General features: G+C 44.9%; 1 protein-coding gene across 1 annotated transcript; it reads right to left on the bottom strand.

Annotated features, from left to right (window-relative positions):
* Window positions 1-8,423: 8,423 nt before the first annotated feature.
* On the bottom strand, window positions 8,424-9,692 carry LOC145398660 (uncharacterized). The gene has a single exon (XM_080271466.1). It carries the CDS (start codon window positions 9,690-9,692, stop codon window positions 8,424-8,426), a length of 1,269 nt encoding a protein of 422 aa, XP_080127592.1.
* Between the last annotated feature and the right edge of the window lie 12,109 nt (window positions 9,693-21,801).

The raw sequence follows: 21,801 nt of genomic DNA, 5'->3' as shown, positions 1-21,801 counted from the left end.
ACTGTGTCCCAACTGGATTCCAAGCTTGGTCATCATGTAGCCCTGCTACTTTCTCACAGGCCAGCTTGATAATAGAGTACAGCATTGTAATATCAAATGTTTCTCCACTAGTGCTGCTTCTGATCTGCTGCTCCTGATTGCGAGTGAACATGTGCTCATCGACAGTAGCAGTGAGAAAGTTGGCAGAGGAGGTTGGTGGAAGATCGTTGAGGTAAGTGATGAGGTCTGTCTGGGGTGGCTTACCGGGCGTTCCCCACCGGAACACTGTATACAGCACTTTCCTGCCATTGCTTAGTAACATTTTTATAATCTTTAAGCCATAGTTTTCACTGTCAGGAGCTGTAGAAGGGTAGGGTCTTAGCGTGTTAGTGGTGGTGATGGAGGTCCCCGACGTTACTCCTGTTGCTGATGCAGTTGTGGTGGCAGTGGTAGTGAATAATGCCATGCTGGAGTTTGACGGACGGTGAATAGGAACAAACAGCAGAAGACAGTATTCTTTAGTCTAATCTTGTCTGCTGAACAACGTTCCTGGCATCTTTTCCTTTCCTGTATGTCTTTGCATATGGCAAGAACATATTTAAGAAGATATTTTCTTGTAGTGGGTATCTTATTTGTCCCTTCAATCAGGTGATATGTTTTATATATGTAATTCTTGCTGCAGCCAGACAATAATATCCACAAGACGAGAACACCATTGTACTAAAGAGATTGTTAAAAATTATATCTAACTCTTTCAGTTCAAAAAGTTTCTCCTAATTGAATAACAGGTACTGAAAGCATCAAAAACTGAAGTATACATAATCGGAGTGCAGGGGTTAAGGATATAGTAACAACCTACGAAAGGTGTCAGTTGCAAACAGATGTAAGAAAGCCTCCTGATACCACCAGTTTAAAACTTAGTTATTTCATAATTTCTTGTTCAGCTACATTGTCTTCCGAAGCGAAAACACTAGTGCAAAAGCACGGTCTGTACAACAGCTATACCTGTCACTCGCTAAGTGTTTGTACTAGTAGCTTGTTCATGTGTTCTCGTCCGCAAAAACACAAGCAATATACTTAAGCACAGTACAGGCTCCTGATAATTAACCTAATTCCCATAAACCCAGCAGTACACATTTCACTGCAGTATATTTTTCTTTATGTAGCAGATGAGTCATTCTTCCTTTTCAGGGAAATATACATCTATATTTTCTCTCGCATATAAAATGGCAAGCAACATAATACAACAAATGTTCCAGACAGAATTCACTATTCACAAATGACCGTTAGCACACTGCCACACAGTCTATTTTTCTGATACGTATATTATTTTTTTTCCTTCATTTCATAAAACAGACCCCACTGGCTTTGCACACAACTTCCGCTTCAAACATATATCTGCAATACCACACGCTGCACGCACGACCTGGGAAAGACACGGGGATATAATACAGTACAACAGACACGTTTCCCCTGGGAGAGTGCAAGAAGGGCCAGTTTCCAACTATAACTTTTGAATTTCATCCACGGCACACCATTTCACGTAACATACTTTTCGGTGGTAACATGGCCACTCTCCATCCACACTGTTAGAATGAGCAATACATATGTTGCTGGCTTAAGTCAATTCAAGTTGGAAAAATGTAAAATCTTTCGTTTCTCCTGAAAAACCAGCTTGTCGGGCATTGGCCCTTCTTGCACTCAGCCAGAGAATTATATCACACAAAAATATAGGCAACAATATAGGCAACAATATAGGCAACACACACACACACACACACACACACACACACACATATATATATATATATATATACACACGGTATATGTGTGTGTGTGTGTGTGTGGGTGGGTGGGTAAGTTAAGGAAGAAAGACATGTGACGTAGGCAAAAAGATTGTAATAACGTAGGGAAAATGTTGCATACGAAAAATTTAGAAGACATTGATTTGACAATATAATTATAGCAGTTTTGTGAATGTATAAGACTTATGTATGAATACAGAGGAAGGAAAAGGTCGACGTCATATGGAAACAATTTACTAAATTATGGAAGGAAAAAAATATATGATACAGGTTGCATTTCTTTTTTCCCTGGCAATTAACAGAATATTTTTCCCTTGTGGTTTTGTTCACGGCAACCCATTTTTTAATACAATTATACTTTTTTTATTTCACAAAACTCCACATCCATTTCCTTTGTGTGTTCTGCCATATCAAAATCTAAATCCTACATAACAAAATGAAGAATTATTGTGGAAAAAAGTAATCACTCAGTTTCAACGCCCATTGCCCTACGCGTCTGTTAATTTCCACATCAATGTACGAACACACGAATCAGACGTAGGCAAAGTAAATAATAGTTTGTCAGATAACCACGTGCATCAGCAGTATTTAACATGCTGAGTGGGGGAGGCGATGGCTGAATCGGTAGACAGGCGGCTTGCAGTCCTGATGGACCCAGTTTCGAATCCTGGCTGGGGCAGGGGACAGTTTAAGGATTTGAATTTCATAAAAAAGAAAAAGAAAAAAAAAAGCAGACTTTCCTGATCTACCAGATGACCCGCCGACATGTCGTAAAAATACCCCCGCTAATACCAATACACCAGTCCTGTATGAGACAGCCCTAGCATGTATTCAATATGGACGGTGGGTGTTAGCGCCGAAGTGGTGACATGTGGAGGTGCAGGAGGACTACTGGGCCTTGGAATAGGCTACTGCCCCCAAGATATAGGCCCTGAAGCCTTTGCCCAGAGTCGGACACACACACACAAAAAAAAAAAAAAAAAAAAAAGATGTATGGCTGACCTACGTGTATCAGTATAAATCCCTATTTAAAGTATGTAACGTGTGAAATTTTGATATCCATAGTTTCATTATTTGGAAAAGCTTCTCGGAACCTCACAATAAAGATTTTATTTTAATCTGAATCAATAGGCAAGGACCTGGAATATCAGCAAAGATCATAACTCCATCATAACTCTGATTTACGAAATAAAGTTAATTTCTTTCCATTAAAAATGTCAATAGCACTTCTGTTACAGAATCCTAGAACCATCATATGTCGCTATTTCCACTGCTGATACAGCCCATGAGTTTCAATGTGATGCTAATGATTGAGAAATAATTTTCCAAGATTTTTAAATTTCCATAAGCCTCTTGATCCTAAAAATTTCTGAATTTGGGAATTGCACTGTAGTACTGTACTAGTCACAACAGTATCATAACCATGCAGGACCTCATCAACCCACAAATTATAAATACAATGTACACGTTTTTTTTTTTTTTTACACCTAACAGAATGCAAAAATGCATTGCAAAATTTGATACTCATCACACTTGTCAGAATCCCTTCTTTTTCCAAATAACTCTACAAACGTCATAATCTCTGAGGTATATATTCCTTCAAGATGATCGTTTTCTTCAAGTGTGACTTGTATGAGAGAGAAAGAGAGAGACTTACACACTCCCAAACTCATCCACCAAGCCTTGCAGCTTCGTCTTCACTTAACTATACAGTATCATCTGCAAACAACAGTACAGGGAGTTTCCAAACACTGCCCTCTCTCATTAGGGCCTCTCCAACATCCACTGCCCTGCCTTGTATCTCTAACCCAATCCATATACATATTGAACAACCATGGAGACATGACACATCCCTGTTTCAACCCAACCTTCAAATAGAAAAACTCACTCAGTTCGCAATCCACACACATTGCAGCCTTAGCACACTCATACATACTCTTCACGGCATTCAGCAACTTCCCATCTACTCCATATATTCTTAATACTTTCCACAATCCTTGTCTATCCACCCTGTTATATGTTTTCTCCAAATCCATGAAGGCCACATACAACTTCTTTCCCTTATCTAGAAACTTTTCCACTAAAGATCTAATAATGAATATATGATCTACACAACCTCTTCCCTTCCTAAAGCCTCCCTGTTCTTCTCCAACTAATTCCTCTGTTATTTCCCTAACTCTGTCAGTAAGTATTCTACCGTATACTTTTCCTATTCCACTAAGAAGACAAATGCCCCTATGATTACCACACACTTCTTTTTCCCCTTTCCCTTTGTACAAGGGAATAATTATACCTGACTTCCAATCCTCCGGGACTCTACCTTCCTCCCAGGCCAATCTGCACATCTTCCACATCCATTCTACTACTATCTCTCCCCCATGCTTCAGCATTTCGCCACTCACTCCATCAATTCCTGGGGCTTTCTCCATTTTGACTTTCTTCATTGCTCCCACAACTTCCATCTTACTGATTTCTTTCTGTCTTCTCACCTCCCTCCTTCTCCCAGCCATTCCCCAGCCACTTATACTCGGATTACTTTCATTCCCTATGTTCAACACTTCATTACAGTGTTTTCTCCCTCTGCTCACTTTTTCTCCCTTCTCAATGTATTCCTTTGAATGGCCAGTCAGAATCACTGGACAGTCAGTAATTTCATTCCTCTAAAATAACAGTGATGCTCTCTTACACTGTCAAAATTGATTTTCAGATACAGCTCCTAAAGCTCATGCCAAGCACTATTGTTTACCATCGCCAAGGAAAGCAATGTATTATCTGCAAATCATTACATTATTTATCAAAAAACACTTCCATTTACTGTACTTCAAAACTCTTGTCTGTTTCCTCCCACTTATTTTATTCACTCTTGTATGTTCTTCCCAGTCTCCTGCAGCTCCTACTTTCATTCATTAGACTCTTTGGACTTTCATTTAATATAAAAGTAAGCAGTGGTGTGCCGTACCACATCAAATCTCCAATAGTTATTTGATTTAGTGAAAATGTTGGCCAGAAGTGAATAGCCTATGTTGAAAGGTTGAAGGTCAGCAGAGCTATCAGTAGAGTGCTGTTTAAGGTGAAACAAAGAATGGCTTACAGTTCAGTCATAAAATGCAACCACCACCAAAATTATAACGGGTATTAGTGTTTAACCATGAATTTCTTTCAACTTAAACTCCACATCTATTTAACTAACCCACTTCTGGTAAATCAGAATGGTTCTTACCTGTTCAATTCAATTTAAATAAAGAGGCCTTCCAAACTTATAACTGCTGCTATATTTACCTGCAGCAAAAAATACGTAAATGAAAATGACTACAAATAATGAGATTGTTTGGCCAAGATAAGAAGTTAGTTGAAAGTCTGACTTGGAAAGTAAGAGGGGGAGACCAAGGATGAGCTGGAGGGATGGAATGGAGAGATATATATATGAAATGGGGTGTGTGAGTAGGAGGGATGGCAGCCCATGACATGAAAGCTCGCTGGTTATTATGCTTTATTAACAGTGCAATATCTCGTAGTTCCTGCACATTTCTCACAATGATAGTCACTGAATCGACAGTCAAATAGTTTCTAAACAAAATCTCCTGGAATTCCATTTAAATACTTTATGTAACCTGTTTCTGTTATTTCGTATATACTGACATTTCTACCTATATTTCACCATGATCAACAGCTTATGCAACTTCCTTATCATTGGTAATGGCTTAACCATCTCGAAACCACTGATTACATTCACACATAATTTCGGAGAAACTACATGTAAGCCATGTAAATCTCTTGTAATAGCTTTAACAGGGTCATAGTGCAATCAAAATGAAAATATCAGTGGGTAATCCCACTTTGTTTACTGAGGACTCGTCCTTAACTTATTTTTGACCCAACGAATTAGGCTCATTGTACACGGTTCAGAGGAGAAAGAGACCTTATAATGGCAAGTAAGAGTAAGTGGTAAAAATTATGGAACTGGATTGTGAAATCAGCACGGATTTAGTTTGCAAAATCCCGGAGTCCACTGACGTACGAAATAACCAAGCATCCCGCTAGTTCTTTTCTTGGTCTTGGCCTTGGTGTTGATTGAAGGGCTGGACCCGACGTGTAGTCAGATGTAGCCCTAACGGTGGTTCAGGTGTAGCAGAACTCTTTAATCACAGGCGGCGAAGTTGCCCCGATCTGCGAAGGAAGACACAAACATGGCGTATAACTGAGTGACGTAGGTGCCGATCTAGGCCCACCCCACCAAGAAGGATGGGGAGGGTGAAGTCCAGGATACCAAGGGTTGCAAGGCGCTCCCTCAGGGTGGTGTGGATGGAGTAGAAGCGTGGGCAATGCAGCAGAAAGTGGGCCACAGTTTCCTCTTGATTCACACACCACTGGCAGTAGGGGTCTGGGTGCAGTCGCAGCCGATGCAGATGTGATGCCAGTCCAACATGTCCAATACGCAGGCGGGTGATAGCGACGTCCAGGATCCGGGAGACAGAGCGTACCCAAGGTTGGTCCGATGAGTCGGAGCGATATAAGCCCAGCGCTGTTGTGGGGAGGGAGGCGTACAGATCAGCATTCCATGCCTGACTACACCTCGTGGCTAAGAGGCGACGGTGAGTAAAGGCTGGCAAGGGGTAGGGCTCCACATCAGGAAAAGTCAAGGCCATCCGAGCTGCTGCATCCACCACATCATTGCCCCTGATGCCCACATGGGAGGGAATCCATTGCAGACGTACCTTCCAGCCTCCCTGCAGCAGCTGAGCAAGGTCATCTTGGATTTCATAAACCAGATGACGTATGGAGCAGGGTTTAGAAGAAGCGATGAGATGAAGGGCCGCTCTGCAGTCAGTGTATATGACCACCGGCCGAGGAGAGGAATGAGACATCAAAAAACGCAAGGCCCTCAAGACTGCGAAGAGTTCAGCAGTAACTACATCATGGGCATCCCCTGAGCGCCATGTCTGGCAGATGAAGTAGTCCTCTACGAAGATGGCAGCTGCAGTTGCTGCAGGGGTGGAGGAGCGGGAGCCGTCGGTAAAGATAGCCATGAACCCTAGATAGGTGGAGCCAGCCATCTGCAGGAAAATGCGAGGGGCCAGGTGGCCATCCTGTGATTTACAAAAGGGCTCTGGGAGGTCTAAGGACACAGGCGAGGACAGGTCCCTCCACGGGGGCACAGGAGATACTGATCAGACAGGGTGGCGAGCTGGTGGAGGAAGTCCCAGAGTGTGGTAAGCGTGGAGAGCACGCACCAAGAGGGGCCGTCGAGACCTGATGGGCCACGATGGATGAGATGTCAAGACCCCTGCCGTCGTAAAGAGCTCCGGGAGTGGGTGGTCATCGGGCAAGCGCTGGATAGTAAAGTAGCGGCGACAAGTCAACTTCATCCTGGTATGATGGAGGGGGGGAACACCTGCCTCAGCCTGTAGAGACAATGTGGGTGAGGAGCAGAAAGCACCCAGCGCAATCCGGAGAGCGGTCGTCTGAATGGTGTCCAGCCGTTGTAGTTGTGTAGGAGATGCTGAGCCATATACCGAACAGCCATAGTTGATCTTCCCCAAGATGGCGGATCGATAGTACGTCAACAAAAGGTCCCTGCTTGCCCCCCAGCGGGATCCAGCAATACTCTTCATGATGTCAAGTCGTTTTGCACAAGATGACCGTAAGTATTCTATGTGACTGCGCCAAGTGAGGATGGGCCCATCCAACTGGAGACCAAGCAGCACATGCTCCCGAACAACAGGGACTGAGGTTGAGTCCAGAGAAATTGCTGGAGATGATGGTAAACGGCGTAGAGTGAAGGGCATCACTGCGCTCTTGTCAGCATTGATGGCAAGGCCCCAGTTCCGGGCCCAAGCCAAAAAAGTGGATGCCGCTGACTGCAGAAACTGCTGCGCCTCCACAAAGGAAGGGCTCTGGGACACGATGGTAATGTCATCTGCGTAAACCAGGAGAGTAGCATTACGTATCTGAGGCAGGCTGGACAGCAAGACGTTGAATAAGAGTGGGCTGAGCACAGACCCTTGCGGAACCCCCCGATGAACAGGATGGGGATCCGACAAGGCCCCACCCACCGACACCACAAAGCTGCGGCCAGCAAGATAATTCGACATCCAAGCCAGGGGTGGGCCCAAGACTCCCAGGCACGACAGGCGGTATAGAATGCCATCGTGTGGGGCTGAATCGAAGGCCCCCTTCAGATCTATAAAGAGGGCAAGCATGTAGAGCCGCTGTCTATAGGTGTCATGTACCATGTGTTCCATTTGACATAGGACGTCCAAAGCTCCCTGGCCCGGCCGGAAACCACACTGAACCCTGGAGAGCAGGCCACGGGACTCCAGCCACCAAGAGAGCCGACGAGCCACCAGTTTTTCTAGCAGCTTCCCCACACAGGACAGAAGAACGATAGGCCGATAAGATGATGTGATGGTGGGGTCTCTGCCTGGCTTTGGGAAAGGCAGCAGCACTGACTCCTTCCATACCTCAGGGAATGTGCCGGTCTGCCAGCTGTTGTTGTAAATTGACAGCAAGTGACTGTGTAGGCTGGGCGGCAGATGAAGGAGGAAGTCATTAGCCACCATGTCAGGGCCAACCGCCCTCCTCGGGTGTAGAGAAGCAACGGCATCCCGGAGTTCAATGGCCGTGAACGGGCAATGGAGGTCACTGGCAGGGGGAGTTGAGATGCCCCTGTGGATGGCAGAAATAAACTCGGGAGCTGTATGTAAAGTTGGTGGAACACCCAGCTGTGGCCGCAAAGAAGGACGCCAAGAGTTCGGCCTTGGAGAGGTCATCCAGGAGATCCGCTCCATCACGACACAGGGGATATGAATATGTTGTCGGGCCACCCTTCATGGCCTTCAAAAACCTCCAGGTGCGGGAGCATGTGGTGGAAAAGGAGAGGCTGGAACAAAAAGAGGACCATGCCTTCTGCTTGGCTACCTTGATGGTGCGCTTACATACTGCATCCAGGCGTCGGTAACGATCCCCAAGGGCCCGTGTGGGGTAACGACTCCAGGCACGCCAGGCCTGGTGGCGGGCTTGCACAGCCGAGGCACAAGCAGCCGACCACCATGGCACCCCTGATCGGCCTATGCTGCGGCGGGCTGACTGACCGAACACCCTATGTCCAGCCTGCACCAGCATCTGTGAAAAATCCTCAGCCGAGAGGCCCCAGTGACCAGGGATGCTAGCAGACACTGCCTCCTGGAAGGCCGTCCATCTATCGTCATGAAGCTGCCAGCGAGGACGACTCGCTCGTGATATTCTTGGAGACAATGTCAGGTAGTTACAAAAGACGGGAAGATGGTCACTGCCCATGTACGGTCCCACATGGACCATCGGATGATGGAATACTGCGTCACCCAAACTGAGATCCAGTACAGATGCCTGTCCACTGTGAGGAGCAAACCGGGTATGGAGACCTGGAGGCGTAAGAAGGCTGAACCTGTGAGACTCAAGGAGCACCTGGAAGAGAGAGGAACCTGTGGTATTGGGGGCTCCAGCCAAGGCGGGGTCCCAGTGGTGGTGACGGGCGTTGAAATCCCCCATGATGAAGGCAGGGGCTGGCAACTGGTCAAAGTAGTGGAGGAGCTCCTCTCTGGACACATCCTGGCAGGGGTTGTAACAAAGGAGGGTTGAAGCCCAGCCATCCGTGAGGGCCACCCTGACAGCCAGGACCTCCAATCGTCCCCCAGGATACGAGGTGAGGGCGAGACGCACACTCTGGGTGTCCTCCCGCACTGCCAACAACAGGCCCCCGCCCCTTCCCTGAGGACGGTCACGCCTGTATGTCAAAAAAAAACCCAGTTGGAGCCGCAGGTGAGGGTGCAGCCAGGTCTCACATACCCCCACAACACAAGGCTTCGAATCATGTAAGAGTACTTTAAAATCCTGTGACTTCCGAACAAGGGATCTCGCATTCCAAAACATAATGCTGAGATGTTTCAGGCCTGGCATGAATAGGACAAGAGTAGGGACAATACCTTGGGCCAGAGGCGGGAACAGATGTCAAGGAATGGTAGTCCGTGGCGATAAAGTTGCAGGGCCTCAGAGACAAGATCAAAAAAGCCTTGACCAGGTCCTGAGGGAGGAGGGCAGTCCGAGGAGGGTGAACAATTGCTGTAGGTGGGGTCAGATACTCGCACTGGATGGGCACGCACTGAAGGGGCTGTAGGTCGATCACACTGTCGTAGACGTGGGTCAGGAGAGCTAGGCAGGGCAGGAACATCCCCGACATCCTCAGCAAGGACCTCATCCAGTCCAGAAGGAGCACTAGGTGGGGGGTGGTGAGGGGCACGGGGGTGGAGGCGGCCCGGACGTGAAGGACGGGCCTCATGGATTATAACAGCAGCAGGGGAGGCAGGGTTGGTCGACACCTCCACTGACGATACATCCTGGCAGGAACAATCATCACTCAAGTCCTCCAGCACAGCAAAGCGGTTGTGGCCAACAACACTGTCTGCAAAACTCACACCCTTCCTCACCTGAGAGACCTTGGGAGACGACTTGGGCAATGCTGAAGGGGGACGAACCAAGGGCTGGAGAGCACGCAACCGTCTATTGACCTCCTGGGCCGGCGTCACACCCTGGCGGAGTTCTTCATGGATCTTGAAGGCCTTCTGATATACAGGGCAAAGCTTAGACACCACCCTGTGATCTCCACCACACATGTAGCACCTGGGGCTGCGGTCACAGGGCTGCCCCTCACTGGGTCTGAAAGGGTGGTATCCACTGCACATCGAGCACCTGGTCTTGTTGCGGCAAGTGATCCGTGTGTGTCCATACTGAAGGCAGTTATAGCAACGCAACAAAGTAGGAGTATACATACCTACATTGTAGTAGATGTATCCATACAGCACCTTGGATGGGAGAGGGCCCCGATACACAAGGCGCACCCACTGGGAAAACCGAGGAGCATCTGGGGCAGGAAAACGTACAGGGATCCTAGAAGCCTCTAATAAGACAGACGACTCGTTGTCAAAAGGCCGGAGGCCGTCTACCAAATCCTCTATATCAACATCCAGGGAGATTGGCCCAATCTTCCCATAGCTGAGGGCTGCTGCATCACCAGAAGACCGGGCCCTGCGGCACGTGACCTCCCACTCACCGAAGGTAGTCATGGTCTCCATTGGGCTGGTCAGCTTTGCCAGATCACAGTGGCGGAGATGAAGAGATAGGGAAGACCCATCACCCAGTGGTTTAGTACCACCCTCTACACAATACTTGGCAAAGGGGGATGAGTTGATGGCGTCAGACAGCCGCCGGGGATTGTTAAAAATCCTGGACCCCTGCACAGACCTAATGATAAAGCAGGCCAATCCAGACTCACCCGCATCCTGGACACCCATATTGACAGCTGTGGATGGTGTTGGCTCACCCCTACTAGGGACCACTCTGGTAACAGCTGCTGTTGGCACTGACTCACCGGCACCTTCGGCACTCTGTCGTGCAGCCGCATCCTCACCCAGGACAATCTGCGATGCAGCTGTGGGTGGTGACGACACCCTAAGGGACTTGCCAGAGGTCACCTTATCCTCTTCCGGGGCAGCCTCGCCTATGGGGCGCTTTCCCGGTGTCCTGAAAGGGTCTGCCTCCGCTACATCCATGGCCGACACCACAGTATCCATAGAAATGGGCTGTGTCATACTCCACCTCACAACAAGAGGAAGCACTAGCTGCCGAGGAAGAGCTATACACTTCACTGACAATCACTCCGGGCACCTAGGAGAGAAGCACGTCTGCTCGGTACAACAGGCAGCACCGGAATCCGCTAGTTCTTTTCTCTGCAGGGCTTCTGCTGCGAATGAGTCGTACGTCTGGCAGCCGACGGCGCATGCGCAATGAAAGCAAGGAGTCACGATCAGCGAGAGAGTAAAATTTGAATACTACACTGGACCTGCATTCCCCATTTCTCCATCAATACCAAGAATTCCCCAAAATCTAGGGAAAATTCCCCATGTCTGGCAGCACTGTTAACTGCACTCAACTGCACTCTCTAGCCCGCCATGGTGGCGGCGACATCACTAACGAACGTACAAACAAGCCGCGAAAAGAATCAGTTCACTCCGGAAGTCCATTTTATCTCGATTATTTTGGATAAAATCAAATAAATAACGCCCACAACATATGAAAAAAAAGTGGATGTGGTCTAGGCTGAACGCGTGCCTCGGGGCCTGGAAGAAATAGGCCTACATAATGGCAAAATAAGGCGATATAATGCTTTAGCAGTAATTCTTTAGTTACCCTTGATACCATCGTGTTCTTTGGCAGCGTTCATAAAAAAATCGCAAGAAAATGATTTGAGGTACACCTCGCATGGATGACCTGGCGCTGTGATGTGGCCGTCGCCCGCATTATCCTGAGGTATCGCTCCCCTGGGGGCCATGTAAATTCTGCCATGATCCCATGGATGATGTATTATCCCATCATATCGTTAACTGCCCATTTATTGCCCCTTTCAGACCCCTCGGACTCTTGTTTTCTGCAATGTTTACCTATTTCATCTTGTACTCGATGATATTCTCACCCTTCACCCAGTTATTCTCTCATTCTAATGCCCTGGCACTGGGACAACGATGGGACATCTTCACACACACACACACACACACACACACATATATATATATATATATATATATATATATATATATATATATATATACAGTATATCATCATCATCAGCCGTTGAGGTCCACCGCAGGACTGGCCTATCCCTACCGAAGCTGGGATGATACAGCCAATGTATCTCTACCTAGTGGCTTAGGCTGTCTGGTAGAGACTGCATGTAGGGTGAGAAGCTCTTGTGAGTGTGACTGTAGTGTTGTAGTGGCTTTGGATGTGTGTGTAGTCTGTGAACCAAGTGTAATCGGCCCGCCTTAAGCCGATTGGGTGCAAGCATTCTAGTATGCAACACTGGTTCAACCACAGCACCCCTTGTGTCTGCCAAATTAGCAAGTGGCTTGGTGAACGCCTTCCAAAGTTTTTACAACTCTGGCAGGAGGCGAACCTGCGCTCACCAGTGTGCGAAACACTCTACCACTGTACCACAGAGGCTCCTATATATATATATATATATATATATATATATATATATATATATATATATATGTGTGTGTGTGTGTGTGTGTGTGTGTGTGTGTGTGTGTGTGAGCATGTATGTATCATATGCATACAAGCCTGTGTGTATAATTCACCGGGTCGGTCAGGATCACTTGATGGTCGTGATCGTCAGCTTTCACCCTCCCAAAAGGGAGCTGAGAGCTCTTGTAGTCCGATCTAAGGGCAAGGCAGTGATCTTCACACACGCACACACCCGTTCCCTTGCTCGAGGGGGACAGTAAAGGCCGTTTCACACCGGCTGCGATGCTACCCGAGCCACGTTATGCTGGCGATGCCGAGCCATGTGACTTTCAATCGCTTGAATTGTTTTAAATGAGGCAGTTCACACCGGATGCAAAGCTACGCAAGCAATGCCTGCGACACCGTTCGCATAGCTTTCCTGATTGTTGGGCCGGCGATTTTTCCCGGGCATAGCTTTGCTCACGTATGCGCACTTGGTCACTTTGGGACTTGCGCCAGCCGCCCCGCGCTCCCCCTTCCCAGTCCCCAGATGTCAGTCTGCTGTCTGTCAAGTGCATTTGAACGAGACTATCGTCGGAGGGCCCATGTGCAGAATGGAGCAGCTGATAGAGGAGATTCGGAAATATCCGTGCTCATATGATATGACCACGGAAGGCTACCGGGACATTATCCTGAAGGACACTTGCAGGGAGATTATAGCAAAGAGCCTTCGAATGGATTGTAAGTATATTTTTTGTCTTTGTTAAATGATTGATGTAAATGGCACATATCCTGTGATTACAATGTAATAAAAATACTTAGTATGTATATATACAATATAATTATATTCTCTACAGACCGTAGAGTACATCTCTCTCTCTCTCTCTCTCTCTCTCTCTCTCTCCCTCCCTCCCTCTCTCTCTCTCTCTCTCTCCCTCTCTCTCTCTCATTATCGACGGCAGACCATATCCATCTGCCAGGGAACACTTCCTTCTTCTGATGTAATGTACTTCATGAACAACTCCATGAACTGTCGCTTAGGATGCAAAATAAGGTGAAGAAAGACTTTTTAGAAATCCTTGTGCGAGCAGAAGAGCAAAAGGATATGGAAATGTTTCGATACACACCCTCCCCAGCACCTTATACATCCTCCCCAGCACCTTACACATCCTCCCCAGCACCTTACACATCCTCCCCAGCACCTTACACATCCTCCCCAGCACCTTGCACACCCTCCTCAGCGCCTAACACACCTTCCTCAGCACATTACACACCCTCCTCAGCACCTTACACACCCTCCTCAGCACTTTACACACCCTCCTCAGTACACTACACAGCCTCACCACTACCATCTCCATGTGAAGATACACAGTAGGCTGACTTGTATAAAATTCTGAATAAACCTTTTTATAGGTAAAAATGTTTATCACTTGCCTTAAGGTAATGGCCAGCCGTTCTCTCGTACCGATGGATTTCCTGTAGTTGGTGTCCTGCTTCTTGATGTCTTGTTCTGTGAGTGAGAGAGCTTCAGTGAACTGAGCGAGAGACAGTCTGAAATATTGTCTAAATTTCTCTTCATCCATTTCCAGCTCTTGAACAAGATGATGATATTCACCACATTCTAGTCTCTTCATATTTGTTTCAAGCACCCACTTTTTTCTCTTATTGCTCATGGCTACAGTTAACATTAATAACTCCTCCTCCTCCTCCTCAGGGGACCACAGAGCACCACCTCCCATTGCTGCAGCCCAGAAACTGAGTGTGTGTTAGCAGACATAGCTTCTAGTGTGAACACTCTCATAGCAAACATCGCGAACGTGCGTCCGCAGCATAGCGTGGCTCGCGTAGGATCGCAGCCGTGTGAAACGGCCTTAACCACCCACTTCATCAGTGAAACTTTTCGCAACCTGAGCGAGGCGCGGACTCCCGTCCACCAGTTGGCAAGCGAGAACGTTACCACTGCATCAGCGAGCGGTGTGTGTATGTGTGTGTGTGTGTGTGTGTGTGTGTGTGTGTGTGTGTGTGTGTGTGTGTGTGTGTGTGTGTGTGTGTGTGTGTGTGTGTGTTTTATCCACAGACGCACACATCAGGTGCATGTGCATGTTTTGTCCTAGTGCTGTTTTTTTTTATCAAGAGGTAATTTTAGCATGCATATCGTTTTTTGTTTATCTACCTACCTGTGTATGGGAATATGTATATGTATCTACTTAGGGTGTATATGTAGATATGTCTCCCTGTCTATGTATATATGATTATATCATGTATATGTGCATCTTGCATATGTATATGTATGCACGCCTTTACACATACCCATATTCTTATACATGCGTACCTATCCTGTACATGCAGTATGTCTACGGCTACAAGTGCGTGAATATATACTCGTACATATACAGTATGTATAGATATAATCATACGTATATGTATGTGTGCAAATGTGCCTCTCTGCATGCGTATATACATACCTGTGTGTCTATGTATACTTTACTCATCTCAAAACATGTAATGATAATTACTGTAATAACTTTGTACCATGTATGTATCACTGTATGTTTTTGTTCATTATTGTGCTTGTAATGATAATTACATGTATACCTTCTATGCGCTAAGATACCTATTTTGTTTTCTTCATGCACCCTTCCCTGCTTGGCCTTCAGGGACAGTGTTCCCCAGAGTGTTGGGGTTTGTACTGAATGGTAAATAGAGGACCTAAATAAAATAAAAATTAAACGTCATATTTGAAGTAATTTTTAGAAGATAATAAAGAGGAGTTAGCCTGATCTGTTAATTTTAGGATGAACCGGTGGGCGAAAGGCGGTTCGCTAAATACCAACACCTCAAAACTGGGCATGGGGCAGGGTAGGGCAGCAGAATATAGTTGTTCAAAAGTATTTAGAAAAAAAAATCACCGTAAGTTTGCTAAAGTATCAACACCTTAACTCAGTTTCCAATAGCCGAATTATACTTAATGGAAAGATACAGGACACGGAGCTTTGATTACACTGGGGACATAAATCACTGGATAAAGGAAGTCCCAGGTATAGCATCCTCCCGTCCTGTTTCCATGTAGCAAATAAAGGATGGTGAGGTTGCCACATTCCTACATCAGCACAATTCGTAGGATGGGTATCCTGCTCTACTCCGTACCAACACACATTTAGTCACCTTTTAACTCTCCCCCCCCTTCACTCCCCCCCCCCACACACACACACGGGCAATATGTGGGTGCAATGCTTTTTACTCTGTCGCCGAGGATAACTGGACGAAAAACAAAATCATCCATCACACCCTAACAGATTAATTTAATGCAGAATATAGTTTTTTTTTTTTCTTATTAATCTCTCCGACAAGCTTCCATTGCATTTTCCCTGTGCTGCATGGTGACCCTTTTCGCTTTTTCCTGTGGACCTAGGCTGGAGGATATGATAGGTGGAGGTAAATGGGGAGTCTTTGTGCTTTGCTATCCTCGTCTTTAGCTTTTGGTAATAGATGTCATAGTCACAGTCTTCTATGCAACCAACAGTCTCGAAAGGATTATTGAATATGTTGCTGTTCGTGATCCTTTGTACTTCTTTGTACCTGATGACGTCATTTTGTAATTAGTTGTTCTTGCAACCGACAAAAACATTTATTCAACTATTGGACGACCTCCCAGCTTAAAGAGATTCATGAAGGTTGCATCTAACCATTAGTGTGGGAAGTCTCTCAATTCAATCGCATATGAAAGGAAGGAGGAGGAGGAGGAGGAGGAGGAGGAGGAGGAGAAATCAATCACAACCAAGCAGTGGCATCCCAGAGAAGCTCTGACTAAACGTACACTCTCCCAAAAAAGTATCGGCACTCTTACGGCACGTGTTATTCAGAAACACGGATGAAGCATTGTGATATTTGGGACATCCTGTAATTATAAGAGCAAATATAATCTTTCGTAATTATTAGAACTCAAAATTGCAAAAGGATGCACTAACTGGGTGGTATATGTTTTGAGGCACCACATTTATATACACATGTGTCTGCGGGAGTTGCTCATTTTCACAACCATCGTACCCAAATGGGCCGATACGTTTTTGGAAGGGTGTACTTTCCTAATTCTAGTGAAGACGAAGAGGAGAGAGAGAGAGAGAGAGAGAGAGAGAGAGAGAGACAGACAGACAGACAGACAGACAGAGACAGACAGAGAGAGAGGTGGGGAGACAAGTAAACCCTATTCAGTTCGAGGAAGGAAGGCAAACTATCCTGGAGAAGAGAATATACTGTATACAGTATATATATATATATATATATATATATATATATATATATATATATATATATATATATATATATATATATATAAGTAATGCTGAATGTGACACTGATAAGCTGAATGACAGACTAACAAAAGCGCTAAGAGAATCAGCGGAGGCAGTAGGAAAACCTAATACAATCGAAGCCAACAAGTATTCAGAAATGACACTGGAGCTTATGAAAAAACAAAAGGAAATAAAAGTAAAAACAAAGATGAAATAGAACGAGCTGAATTAAATAAGCTTATCAGCAAGAGATAAAGAGAAGAAAAAAAGAAAGAGAAACGTGGATCAGATCAAAGAAACCATCAAAAAAGGGAAAAGTTTCAAACAGGTCTGAAGTAAAATGGCACTAGGAAAGCAACAAATGACATCACTGAAAGACAAAAACGGTGAAGTCATTAAATGCAGAGAAGGTGAAGAGAGTTGAAGAATTTTACAAAGAACTGTATGCATCAAAGACAGTAGTACCAATAGCTAACTTCTCAGTTGACACATATGGATTAACTAAGGTAACACCAGACGAAAAAAATATTTCTCTTAAAAGTATGAAAAGAGGGAAGGCTTCATGAGAAGATGGAATAGTAGCATATTTACTGTTGGATGCAACAGAAGTACAAAACAAGCTTGCCAACTTATTGGCTCTATACATAGAAAAGAAGAAAATTCCAAAGAACATGGTGTAATGCAATAGGTATTTTGCTTTGCAAAAAAAGGTGACTCAAAAGATCTTAGTAACTATCTACCCTTTAGCTTACTATCAGTCATTTACTAACTCCTCTCTAAAGTTCTTCCGAACAGAATACCATCAAATTTGAAGGAAAACCAAGCTCGTGAACAGGCAGGATTCCGAAGCGGGTATTAGACTACTGATCTACACACAATGAATCAGTCAATTGAGAAAACAATAGAATATATTACACCACTGTGCTTAGGTTTTGTTGAGTACGAAAAGGCTTTCGACTCACTGGGGCACATGGCAACTATAAATTCACTGCGAGAACAAGGAGTGAATGAGAACATTGTAAAACTGCTCGAAAACTTATATAATGAGGGAACTGCTATACTTAAATTACATAAGGACTCGGAAAAAATTAAGATCAAGAAGGGCATGCATCAGGGAGATACAATTTCACCAAATTATTTACAGCATACCTAGCAAGTATTTTCAGAAACCTAGACTAGGAAAACAAAGGAGTGAACACAGATGAAGAAAAACTAAACCAATCAAGATTTGCAGATGACATTGGCCTAATCTCAGAAACAGCAGAAAAATTGCAAGAAATGTTAAATGACCTAAACACAGAAAGTCTCAAAGTTGGGATAAAGATGAACTGGAGTAAAGCTAAAGTAATATTTAATCCACAAACACCAAAGATCATCATCAGAATAGGCGAAGAATTTCAGGAAGAAGTCGAGGAGTACAATTACTTGGGGCAAATAATAAAATTAACGAAAGATCATTTTAATGAAATAAACAAAGAGACATTATGAAAAGTTGCTTGTCAGTGTAGATGAAACGAAAAGTATATAACTAATATATAATTCCAGTTATGGTTTATGGTTGTGCGACGTGGAAACTGACAAAATCAATGGAAAACAAATTAATCCGTTCTCAGAGAGCAATGGAAAGGCCAATGTTGGGAATATCTTTAAGAGACAATAAAGATCAACTCGGGTTAGAAAGCAGACTGAAGTCAAAGATAATATAGAAGTTAAAAAAGAACTGAAATGAAGGTGAGCAGGCCATGTAGCAAGAATAAGGGATAACTGGTGGAGCAAGAGGCTGACAGACTGGACACCAAGAGACTGCAAGCGTAGCAGAAATAGGCCAGACAGGTGGAAAGATGAGACAGAAAAATTTGCAGGGAAAACGTGGCAAAGATTAGCTTAGTCAAGGAATTCATGGAGAAGGTTGGGGAAGGCCTTTGCTCAGCACTGGACTTGTAATCGCTGCTGCTGCTGACGATTCTCTCTCTCTCTCTCTCTCTCTCTCTCTCTATGTGTATATATATATATATATATATATATATATATATATATATATATATATATATATAATCGCAGGAGGTGCTACCCAAAAGTTCCAGTAATTTGAATATTGTAGGAAAATAAGTTATCTTACCTGCTAGTTCTCACTGTCGCCTTCGAAGTAGTCCTCTTGGGCAAGTATACAGTGGTTCCAGCGTTTTTTCCAAGAGTCCATGCATCCCTGGGAGGCTTCAGGCATGATGGTCTTGAGCACCTCTTGCGATTCTGTCTGGATCTCCTCAATCGAGTCAAATTGACACCCTTTCAGTTGTAATTTCAGCTTGGGAAATAGGAAAAAGTCGCAGGGGACAAGGTCAGGCGAATAGGGTGGGTGGGGAATGCATGCTATGTTAGTGGAAGCCAGGAACTGCCGGACACCAACTGATGTGTGGATGGGGGCGTTGTCATGATGCAGGACCCAGTCCTTGTTCTTCCACTGTTCTGGACATTTGCGGCAGATGTTCTCCCTCTGACGCTGCAAAACTTCACAGTAAAACTTTCCATTGACAGATTGACCGGGTGGGACGATTTCCTTGTGAACAATCCCTTGGATATCGAAGAAAATGTTCAACATCGACTTGACATTGTTGCAAACTTGATGCACCTTTTTCGACCTTGGTGAACTGGGGGACTTCCATTGCATTGACTGCTACTTTGTCTCCGGGTCATAACCATAAACCCATGATTCATCACCAGTTATGGCCTTGGAGATGAAGGTGAAGTCATCTCCGACCTTGAGCTCTTTGCAAACTGCAATGCGATATGCCTTCTGCTCGTCACTCAGCAGTCTTTGCATAAATTTTGCAGTGATGCATCTCATGCCCAACACGTTCGACAAAATGCATTGCATGCTTCCGTATGACAGTCCAATGATATCACAAACATCATGGATAGTTCATCCACGATCTGCAAGGATAGCCTGACGAACATTTCCGATGTGTTCTGGTGTTGTTGCCGTTGACGATCATCCAGGACGGTTTTTGTCTTCGACGGACGTTCGTCATTCCTTGAACAGCTTGTACCAGAAAAATGTTCTGCTCTGGGACATGGCATTGTCACCAAAGGCTTACTGAAGCAACCGGTGAGTTTCTGCAGCCATCTTTTTGATCTTGAAGCAGAACTTGATGCAGGTTCTTTGTTCCGTGAGGTCCGCCATTGCAAAACCGCGAAACCACCTACACACCACGTTACAATAGTAAGCGTAGCTCAACAACACGTTGCTCACAGACACTGCCGGGGCCACACTGATGCTCAAGGGGTGTTGCTAACCCCTCCTAGCGGCAAAAGGCAAAACTGCAAACGGTTGGCTCCCACTGTTCAAGTTACTGGAACTTTTGGGTAACACCTCGTGTGTGTGTGTGTGTGTGTGTGTGTGTGTGTGTACAGGATCACCCAGAAAAAACTCCCACATTTCAAAGGTAAATGAAAAAAAAGGGTTAAAGATAATCAAAATATTATTTGCCCACATGAAACTTCATTCTATACAGTTTTTATTCATCATGTTTTAAAGATGACATCCTCCAAATGGTGACTGTCATTGTCTATACACACTTAGAGGCAATTTCTGAAGGCTGCCATGGCTCGACAGGTCATGTTGGGTGGAACAGCGGCTATCTCCTGCTGAATAGCAACCTTAAGGGCTTTAAGAGTTTGGGGTTGATGAGTATACACTCGTGATTTAAGGTAGCCCTACAGAAAAAAATCACAAGGGGCGAGGTCAGGGGAACGGGCCGGCCACCCAACATCGCCACGGAACGAGATCACCCGATCCGGAAACATTTCCCTCAGCACTTGATATGATCTTCGAGCTGTGTATGTCGTAGCTCCACCCTGCTGAAACCACACATAGAGTTCTTCAAGCTCGAGATGTTCGAGTTGTGGCTATCCAGTCTCTCACGCTGAATTTTTGCACAACCATCATTTGGTATGTATGGAAGTGAAGGTCTTTGTGAAAAAATTCTCCTTGCAGTTTCCCCAGATATCCCTACACCTAAAGCATGCTTCCACGCAGAACATCTCGGAGACTGCACAACAGATCGCCTCAATGCATCAATATTCTCAGGTGTACGAGAACTCCTAGATCGACCAGATGATTTTCTTTTTTAAACTGAGCCTGTTGCCCTGAAATTCTCAACCCACTGCAAGATGGTTTTCCGATCTGGAACGTTCTGGTTCCATGGAATACTTAAACGTCTTCAAAAGGCCCTCTGCACAACGATCATGGAATGGTTGTTTGTGAAGAACGCCCGACAGCGATTCGACAGCGAATGTATGCACGCACGGTGTGCTCAAACCCACACCATGTTGGCGATTTGAGGACGGTTGGAGTTGGGCCTACCAAACAGACCCTAGGCCCGCCTTGCCTCACACTTCAATACTGCTGGTCAGTGCTACAGCTTCTTTCGAAATGTGGGATTTTAAAATACACTTTGGGGGGTCACATCACACTGGAAATGGAGATATATATATATATATATATATATATATATATATATATATATATATATATATATATTTATATTTTATATATATATATATTTTATTTATATATATATATATATATATATATATATATATATATATATATATATATATATATATATATCTATATATATATATATATATATATATATATAATATTTATAGAAAAAGTTATATAACAA

The sequence above is a fragment of the Coenobita brevimanus genome, chromosome 46, assembly GCF_032717465.1.
Source record: "Coenobita brevimanus isolate Jiangsu-jjx chromosome 46, ASM3271746v2, whole genome shotgun sequence".
Classification (NCBI taxonomy): Eukaryota; Metazoa; Arthropoda; class Malacostraca; order Decapoda; family Coenobitidae; genus Coenobita; species Coenobita brevimanus.
Note: the sequence above shows the minus strand (reverse complement) of the source record. Positions and strands in the feature narration are given on the sequence as shown.

What these genes read in the sequence shown, in the direction of transcription:
- LOC145398660 (XM_080271466.1), bottom strand. Translation starts at nt 9,692, where the DNA reads ATGTTTTGGAATGCGAGATCCCTTGTTCGGAAGTCACAGGATTTTAAA.